Source organism: Microtus oregoni, unplaced genomic scaffold (genome assembly GCF_018167655.1).
Source record: "Microtus oregoni isolate MIOR12 unplaced genomic scaffold, Mior012 000020F_ref0000438, whole genome shotgun sequence".
NCBI classification, from domain to species: Eukaryota; Metazoa; Chordata; class Mammalia; order Rodentia; family Cricetidae; genus Microtus; species Microtus oregoni.
Genome location: NW_024543079.1, coordinates 11646450 through 11656241, shown reverse-complemented (window position 1 = coordinate 11656241; position 9792 = coordinate 11646450). Strand labels below are relative to the sequence as shown.

At 52.5% G+C, this 9792-nt stretch overlaps 1 protein-coding gene across 1 annotated transcript in view; it reads right to left on the bottom strand.

Moving 5' to 3' along the window:
• Positions 1–3385: 3385 nt before the first annotated feature.
• Positions 3386–9792, bottom strand: part of Tgm2 (transglutaminase 2) — a 28712-nt gene continuing 22305 nt past the window's right edge. Inside the window, exons 11-13 of the mRNA XM_041670662.1 lie at positions 6847–7007; positions 5798–5934; positions 3386–4960 (exon numbers count right to left, since the gene is read on the bottom strand). Coding sequence (XP_041526596.1) covers positions 4810–4960; positions 5798–5934; positions 6847–7007 — 449 coding nt within the window. The 3' untranslated portion in view covers positions 3386–4809. The remainder of the gene's footprint in view (positions 4961–5797; positions 5935–6846; positions 7008–9792) is intronic.

Sequence of the window (9792 nt, the reverse complement as noted above, 5' to 3'; positions counted from 1 at the left end):
AACAAAATAGTGTTTCGTGTCTTAAGTTTCTCTCAGCGCCCACTGAGAGTCTGACCCCGCTCTTCAAGGCTGGGCATGCCGTCCGTTGGGCACAGCTTCTCATTTGGATGGACTATTTCTTTATCTCTCTTCTCAAGAACCCACGGGCTGCCTGGGGTTCCTAGGCCCTGTGCACTTGCTCAGGCCTGAGCTCAGGAGGAAGCAGAAGGCCCTAAATAACACCCCTGGCCTGACAATCGATACTCCTGGCATACACAGCTTGTCTTTTCTCTCCTCCTCCACTCCTCAACCCCCAACCCCCCTCCCCTCATCCCCGGTGGCTTCCTTTTCCTTGTCTTCCAGAGAAAACATACCTTTTGGAACCTAATAATTAACTGTAGACTGAACCTTTACCAGGAAAAGAACCAAAAAGACTCTAGTCACGCACCTCCCTAATCAGTAACTTTTCTTTAGACCTGCTGAACCCAGAGTACCCAGTGGCCTGCAGATAAAGGCAGCTTGGGAGAAAGGCCGACCCCACCCCCGGCCGGTCTGCCCCCACAGCCCTCTGTCTGTACAGGCACAGCGCTTGTGCCTGGAAACGCTTTCTGAACAAATCTTTTCTTTGTCCCAGCCGCACGTCCTCCAGCGGTTGGCTTTTTTGACTAGGTGTCTGCACTTGGAGGAGGCACTGGCTTGGCCCCACCCACCCTCTCTTTTGGACTTCATCAGTGTTCTGTCATTCCAGGCTTGGCTGGAGGCTGAGGGGTGAGCTGGCAGACGTCCTAGGCAAATAAGAGCAGCTGGAAAGGAAAGAGGCCCCTGGGGTGGGAGGACGGACTTGACCCCCTACACGGCAGAGCTGCCAGGCCTGTATGAAGGCCTCCATCCCAGGAGTCATGGCTCCTGGTCAGCACAGAGAATGCTGGGAGGAACAGGCCTTCGTGCCACGCTCTGTGCTGGGCATAGCTGTTTGTGTAGACTAAGGTTCATTTTTGCAACCTGCCAGCTGTGTGACTTGGGGCAAATTGCTTAACTTCTCTGTCCCTCCATTTCTGTATCTACAAATAGGTGAAATAGCACAACCTCCAGGGTTTCTAAAGTCCCAGAGGAAGATTTGGGAGTGTGCCACATCAACACATTTGAGACATTCTGCCTCTCCACGGAACACCCACAACAGGAGCCAACCTGTGTGTGTCCTGTGCTAACAGCTCTGTTTCTCTAGGTTCTCACTGCAACTTTCTCTAAGTAGACAAAGGACCTGGTGTGTGTGTGTGTGTGTGTGTGTGTGTGTGTGTGTGTGTGTGAGAGAGAGAGAGAGAGAGAGAGAGAGAGAGACTGTATGTGTATGAGAGAGACTGTGTGTATATGGGAGACTGTGTGTGTGTGTGAGAGAGAGAGAAACTGTATGTGTATGAGAAAGACTGTGTGTATATGAGACTGTGTGTGTGTGATTGTATGTGTATGAGAGAGACTGTGTGTATATGGGAGACTCTGTGTGTGTATGTACCTGTACGTGCACATGGAGGCCAGAGGTCAAGGTCAGGTTTCTTCCTCAATGCCTCTCCCGCTTACTTTTTGAGACAGGGTCTGTCACTGAACCCGGAGATCACCAATTTAGCTAGCCTGGCTGACCCTAAGATCCATTTGTCGTACCTGTTCAGCTTTGTCCTCCAGGACTGGGACTGCGAACTTGGGTGCTGTGCACCCAGCTTCTATGTGTGTGCTAAGGATCCAAACTCTCAAGTCCTCACGCTTGCGCGGCAGGCATTTTCCTAGCCGAGCCATGGCTCCAACTGTGGCTGTGCTTTCAGAGCATAAGGAACAAGCAACAAGAACAAGTAGAAGTGTTTATTGGGGGGACGGGGCTGGATAAGCAAGAGAAGGGGCACAAGTCGGCTGAGCTAGGTACAGCAGAGCTGGCTGGGGCAGCTTGGCCTCTCCGCGTTAGGGCTAAGGGGTGAGCAGGCAGGCAGGCAGAGTTGGTGGCCTTGACTTCCCCGGAAGCCTCTTGCTGTGAGTCTGCCCCTGCACTAGATCACCCAGAACACAGGCAGGTGTAGAAATGGCTGCTCACAGCCCTGGCTGCCACCTGCATAAACATCTATCCAAGGCACAAGCTTCTGACACAGCCTGGGAAGGCCTCAGAGAGGGGACCTCGGTGGGGCCAAGTTTTGCAAACCCAGTAAGAGTTCTCCATAACGGGAAGTCAGTGTCAGTAGGTCCCACCCAGCCCATCCTTCCCTTGCTTGACCACCGCTGCTTTCCAGGGGACTTTCCCAGAGTCCTTTGCCAGTTGGTCTCTGGTAAGGATTTGCCAGCAGGTAACATGAAGAAGGATTAGCCAGATCAGCCTGCTTCTATAGTGATCCCTCAACAGTGAGATAGCCTTTGCCACCCAGGCCTTCCAGATTCCTGGGCCTTCAGTGCCTTCCAGGCCTTTTGGAACCCTTTTCCATGGGAGAAGACAGTTATATGTATTATATTAATTTATAATTTATTAATTATTTAGTGTGTATGCGTCCGCATGTGGAGATCAGAAGACGACTTTCAGGAGTCTCCCCTTCCACCTCGTGGGTTCAGTCAGCAGTCATGGTGGCAGGTACTTTGCCCTGTTGAACCACCTCACTAGCCCTGTTTCTGACTTCTAGCATGTCACTTACTGAGACAATGCCTGAGCTACCCTAGCCAGCACAGGAATATAGTGTTCAGGGACCTCAGGAACTTGGCACCCAGGAAAGGTGATGTTGGGGTTTATTTTGCTTTTTGTGTGCGTGCGCATGTGTGTATAGGTGTGCAGGCATGTGTCTGTGTGTGTGTGTGCATGTGTGTGTAGGTGTGCAGGCATGTGTCTGTGCGTGTGTGTGCATGTGTGTGTAGGTGTGCAGGCATGTGTCTGTGCGTGTGTGTGCATGTGTGTGTAGGTGTGCAGGCATGTGTCTCTGTGTGTGCGTGCATGTCTGTACCAAATGCCAATCCTAGGTGTCATTTCTCAGGCACTGTTCATCTTGTTTTTGAGATAGTCTCTGGTTGGCCCGGAGCTCACTTAGTAGGCTAAACTGTTTAGCCACTGAACTGGGATTACATCCCTAGAGCTGGGTTTATAGATGGGCACCACCATGCCATGGTTTGTTCCCCTAGCACACAACCAAAGGTGACCTTCATGTTAAGCCAAGCAGATGACTCCAGGCACAGGGAACCGCATGCAGAAACTGAGAGGTGCACGAGAGGGAAGGACACTGGGGAACACAGGAAGTCCTGGCTCTGCTAGTGGGAGGGCTTTGTGGGTAGAGTCAGCAAAGTGTGGGTCCGGGTTAAAGCGTGGGTGATGAAGCGTGGGCACAGGTGTGAGTGAGCCTCTCCACCCACCCCCTCAAAAGCTCCCAAAGGATAAGGGCAGACCTTGTTTGAATGTGAAAAATAGATCTTTATTTCAGTGCTCACACGTGCTTCAAAAGCATGCCTACTCCTGCCTGGAACCCGAAGCTCGCACGAACCAATGGAAGCAGAGCTGTGTGGGAATGGGGCAGATACATGGCTCATGGTGCAATTCTCTGTGTAAAGCAGAACGTGTTACAGGCATCTGTGTGATTCTTCCCGAGCTCCTCTCTGGGATTTCAGGGGGTCCCAGAGCCTCTAACCTCTTTACCCTGAGACCCCCTCCATCTCTGAAGTCTTCCAGTTTGAGGGCCCAGCCATGGGGAGGTAGTAGGGGATGGTGACCCATAGGCTCCCATGCTTTTCTGTAGACAAGTGCTGTGTCTGGGAGTACTGACTGAGGAGGAAGGGCTGATCGGTGGAGGCGTGGCCCTGGTGGGAAGTGACCAGCATGGACAGTTAAGACTCCTCCTGTGAAGTCTAGTCTAGGCACTGTGAAGGCAGCTTCTAGGTAGTCCTGGGACTGCATCCGAGGGATCCAGACATAGGTGAGAAGCAGGATGGCCTGGATCCAGGTCTGGGGCTGCTGTCTCCTTCCCAGAGTGCCCTGGGCCTGGGTGGCAGGTTTCAGAAGCAGAGGGCCAAGAGACTCTGGAGGTGGGACCACCAATCATTGCTCTGGTGAAGGAGCATCAAGCCCAGAAGAGGAGGGCAAAGTGTGGCCCTCCTTGGGGCTCAGACCTAGGCTCTGACTCCCAGCTCCCTAGCCTCTCTGACCTCTCCTTACCTCCTCACCCCAACTGTGTTCTTCCAGACTGGTCCCATATGACCTCTCTGACTCACTCAGGTCAGGGCTGATGTCACAGCGAGAGTACTAGAGTCCAAGTCAGACAGCGCAGGCCCTGTTTCCAGGCTCACCCACTGGCCCTGTAAGTGGTGGCCAGCCTCCTGGCACAGCGCAGCATGGGCAGCCTCAGTTTTCACCCTGCACTTTCTCATGGACATTGAACAGGCTGGTGACCCCGTGAGAACCTGAGGTGTCTAGCACAGAGTAGTTCCCTTTTGGTGGGGACTGGGGGTGAGAGACCAATGGCCAGGGCAGCTGGGTTCCTTCATTGAGCCAGTGGACTCGCCATCCCTTTGTGCTTGCTCTGAGGATCTAGGAACAGTCCAAACAACACAGGGTGCTGGCAATGGCTCTCCTCTTCCCCTAGCTCTGGTCTGCCAAGGCCAGGGTTCCGACTGTGTTGGCACAGAACATTCCTCACAGCTAAGGGGACAGATGGGGAATAAGACCAGAGGAACGGGATGGATTAGGAGTACATTTCCTCCCCAAGAGCCCCAGGCAGCCATGTCAGCCTGAAGGGTTGAAGTTGCTCGTTATCTCGGGATTAAGACCATGTTGAGTTGAGGGTTGGCAGCAGGTGAGGTGGAGCTGGGTAAAGGGGTCCCTTAGGCTGGGCCAATGATGACGTTCCGGTAACCCTTCACAGACTTCAGCTTGTCACACTGGAAGTTCACCACCAGCTTGTGGAGGCCAACTTCAGTCGGGAACAGGTCGACCCTCACCTTGACCACTTCTCCTGCTGGCACAGGGTCTGAGCTGAAGAAAGAAAGAAAGAAAGAAAGAAAGAAAGAAAGAAAGAAAGAGAGTAAGGAGACAAGCCTGGCGGCCACGTGAAGCGTGAGGCACCAGTGAAGACACACGAGACTTAGGCCAGAGCCTCAGTGAAGACTAAGACTAAGGCCAGAATTCATGACAGGTCCTGCTTATGGCCTCTGCAGGACCTACAGAGTTGGTAAGGAGTTACACACCTCCTAGAGTGGTGTGTGTGTGCTCATGTGTGCATGCCTTTGAGTGTGTACACAAGTTTGGGTGTGTTTGAGACAATAAGTATATGTTCACGCGTGCACAAGTATCTATAGGCATGTGCAAGAATGTTGCTTGTTGATGGGCAATCATATGTGGTGAATAGATGTGCCCCATGTGCTGGCAGTGGGTGGTAGGGGAGGGGTAACACAGACATGCTCAGTGGCTTCAGGAGAGATAATACATCATGTGCATTGTGCGTGTGTATTGTGCATGCACTTGACTTGTTTTGACTGTGTGAGTTACATGGCACCGGAAAAGAAAAACAGCATGTGTGTGTGCATTTACACATAGACATATGTGCGGGCATCGAGTTCTGTGAGGACTCTGGAGACGGTACACTGTGACCCATGTGTCTCAGGTCAGGTGTGTGCTGGTGTGGCCGGCAGTTGGCACACTGTGAGAGTTGAAAGGCTGCCTGTGGGTACTCTGGCTTGGGGTCTAGGGTGGGTGGGACGCAGGTGAGCAGGAGATGAGTGGAGTGGGCTACAGGCTGGGCTGGGGCCAAGGGCCTTGCCTCCTGGCTCCTCCAGCCTCCTCCCCTCTGAGACTTGGGTTCCCAGCACTTACACTTCCACAGACTTATGCTCCTTGGTCAGGCCAGCCCCCTCCACAGTGAAGACGCAGTCATTCAGGGACTCCGAGAGTGGGTTCCTCAGGGACACCTCAGCCACCAGTTTGCGGTTCTGTTTGGGCTCCCCCAACATCTGGAAAGGAAACAGATGAAGGTTAGGGCAAGGGAGTCAGGCTGGATGCTTACGGAATTTGTCCCAATGTTTGCTAAATGAAGCTGCTCTCAGCTCTGACACTCCCAGAAGAAATCTTGGTGCCTGTTTCCTATCTGCAGAACACAGATGATAGCTGCTCCCAGGTCTCTTTCGGGGGGCTTTACTGAGGCTCCTTCATGAACCCGGGTGTGTGTGAAGGGTCTCCTGCTTCCCAGAATTTGAAGTTGAGAGGTCAGGACTGGAGCTTACTGACCCTGCTCTTCTCTACTGTGTGATACCGGGCCCTCTCTGAGCTCTGCAAAAGTTGCCAGTTCTTCAGAACAGGTGAGCTAAGGTGTGTAGCACTCGGCAGACCCTGGCCCATGACTACAAGGTACTCTAGTGTAACTGAGTCTGGGGCTCAGGGGTACCTCAGAAGAGGGCTTGGAGGAAGATGGCGGTGATGGCGCAGTCGGCTTTTACCAAGTCTCCAAACATGCAGGGCACACCCTAGATATTTCCTGTGGCCTTACTTGGATTCTCACAGCATCTAAGTGCCAGCATTGACTGGGTCCCACAGAGGAGTGAACTGGGGCTCAAAGGGTGAATTAGCACCTTTGGCGTCACCATGCTTGTCACCCTTTTCTGGCCCCAGCAGTATCACCAAGGTGGGTACACTGATCTTTTAAGGATACCTGGGTCCTAGATTCCCAACAGTCCCATGACCCCAGGACTCTAGAAGCCCTTCCCAGAAGCTCCAGTCCTGCATTCTCTTATCTTTATGATACTCTGCTTTTACAAGGATCCTGAAACACAGAAGGGCTCCAGGCTGCCTGGAAGCAGGCGTATGCATGGATGCAGGCTGCCTTCTCCCTAACCCTGGACTGTTCTGGGGCCCTGTCTGCTCCTTACCCGGATCTTGATTTCCGGATTCTCCAGGTAGATGTCTCTCTCGGCCAGCACGTAGCTGTTGGAAGCTGGCTCGACAAGGAGACCCCGCACCTTGATGAGGTTTGATTCTGTCAGGTACTCATTGTACTTCTCGTAGAGGATGCGAAGGGGGATGCTATTCTCTGTGATGAGGGAGAGAGGGGCGATGTGATGTGTGAGTTGTGAGGGCTGGATCTAACCAACTGCCGAGATTACAGACATGCACCACCACACCGGGACAGAACCCAGAGTCTGTCACATGCATGCCAAGCAAGCATTCCGTCACTGAATTGTGTTCCTAGTTTGCCTCTGTTCCTTCTAGCTGATGACCTTCTGGGACCTATTAATAGTATCTGGGCAGTATACTTAGGAGGCTAGGAAGGGTTTTCAGAATGGGACAGGAAGGCACCATGCCTCTCCCAATGCCTCCCATTTTACCTTCTTGACAATCCAAGTGTGGTTGTGTTTGGATCATCATCTGGTTTACATGCAAGGAAACCAAGGCTTGGGCAAGTAAAATGGTATTGTCATGCATCATCACACAGCTGAACATGCCACCCAGGCACCTGAACCGGAGCCCAAGCATCACCTGTCCCCTGAAGATGAACTCACTCCCCACTGGGCCCACAGCCTTGACCCATTTTACAGATGAAGACATGCCTCTGCCAGGAAGCACTCACCAACTGGCTGTGTGAGCCCAGGAAGATGACCACCCTGTCTGTTCCAGGGTCACTAGCATATACAGGGCAGAGCTCTGACCTTAACAATGGCACACAACCAAGGGACCGAGGGTGGGCTTAATCTCATTTTTTTTTCTGGCAAGAAAATGGAGGCCTGAGGGCAATAGGATTCTGTAGGACACAGGAAGGTTTGGAGAAAGGAGCCCAGAGCTGGGATCTACTGCTTGCACAACCCATTCTGTCTCCTCATCTACTGAGACCCTGAGCAAATAAATCCCTTTTGCTATCAATTCATCATCACTACCATCCCCATCAGCAGCATCAGCACTACCACCACCACCATCATCACCACCATCATCATCACTATCTTCATCATTACCACCATCATCACCATCATTACCACCACCACCATCATCACCACCACCATCATCACCACCATCATCATCATCACTTTCATCATCATCACCATCATCATCATCACAATCATCATCACCATCATCACTATCACCACCACTATCATCATCACCACCACCATTATCACCATCATCATCATCATTACCATCAGCAGCATCACTACCACCACCATCATCATCACCACAATCACCACCACCACTATAATCACCATCATGATCATCATCACCACAATCACCACTACCACCATAATCACCATCATGATCATAATCACCACCATCACCACCATCATCACTATCATCTTTTGCTAAGAGAAGATCTTCAACATTATTTATAGCAAACTAACACCACAATAAATATAAATACAAGCCAACAAAGTCTTGCTTACTGCACTCTGGCAGAATGTTCACGTCATGGGGGCCAGGGCTAATTGATAATGAGGGGACTCACTAGGCCTGGGAAGCCAAGGACAAATTAGCACGGCTCAGCTCCTACCAGGGGACGGCTGCTCAGGTCAGCTGGAGGATTGACAAAGCTGGGGGGCCATGGCCTGCTTATTGTTGGCTCAAGCAGCAGGTGGTGCAGGCTTTAGAAAGCTAGGCAGTGGGTGGCCCTCCCAGGTGCATCGTCCCCAGAGGGACCTAATCCAGCCCAACGACATGATTGGGGATCCAAGCTCTGTGCCCATGAGGACAAAAATGTGGAATAATCAGCTCAACCCTGGGGGCAAAATAGAAAGAGGAAACACTGGACATTAGGAAGATGTGGCCATAATTGTTGGCTTTGCCAGAAGGCCAGGCCAGGCCAGGGCAGGTCCTGGAGAGCCAGTGTTCACAGATCAGTGACCAGGCCTTAGCCTCAGGCCAAATGCTTGCTGGGAGGAGAAACTAAATGTTGTCAGCCTCAGTCCTCCCTTGGACACTATGCCCTGTTCTAGAAGGTCCCCTGGGGATGGTCAGTGAGGCACACTGACTGCTTTCCTGACCTACTGGTGGCTGAGGAAGGAGAGAGAGAGAGCAGGGTGGAGGAGGGGGAGAGCAACTGGGCTGCAGCCAGGCTGGGACAACTGGACTCCATTCAACTGTCCTGGGCCTGGTTTCCTGTCCATTAGCACATGGAAGTCCCCAGATCATATCATCAAAGAGCAATAAGCGTCAACAACTGCCAAAAAGGGAGAAGAATCAGCCAGGTGCTCCTTGGATTTGGAAGCCCCAAAAGGCCATGTTGGACTAGCTATGCCTTCCAGCCAGAGCCCAGCACACAGAGCCCCTGCCCTGTCCTCCCTGTTCCCTGGGCTGTCCCTCATGGATTCCTGGCAGGCAGAACATCCTCAACTGCACGGTGGGCCCAACCGGAGCTCCTGCAGCACAATGCAGGCGCTCTGATGTTATCTGTGGGGCAGAGGTGATTCCGCAGCTGGGAGTAAGGTCTTGGCCAGGGTTCATCACTGCCTCCCTCAGGGTAGCTCATAAAAGGCTCAAGTGAGTGGTACTGCCTGCAGAGCCTCAAAATGGGAGCCTATGGCCTAAATGGGAAGAGAACTGCCCAGGGCAACAGCACAGGTGGTGGCAACTAGAATTTGGGTATCCAGGCTACCTTACATAGCCATGGTGATGGATGAAGCCCTGCCTTTCACTTGGGATCCAGTCAGAGATGGGTCACTTGTGTTCTTGCCAGGCCATCAAGGCTCGCAGAGATACCCTGAGCTGATACTGCCTCGTGTCACCCTAGGGGTAACGAAAGACCCAGCCTCTCAGTCGCTCTGGGTCTCATACTGAAGCAGAAGCGTGGCACCAGGTCCTGGCCACAGTGACTCCACACCTGCACTGAGTCCCTG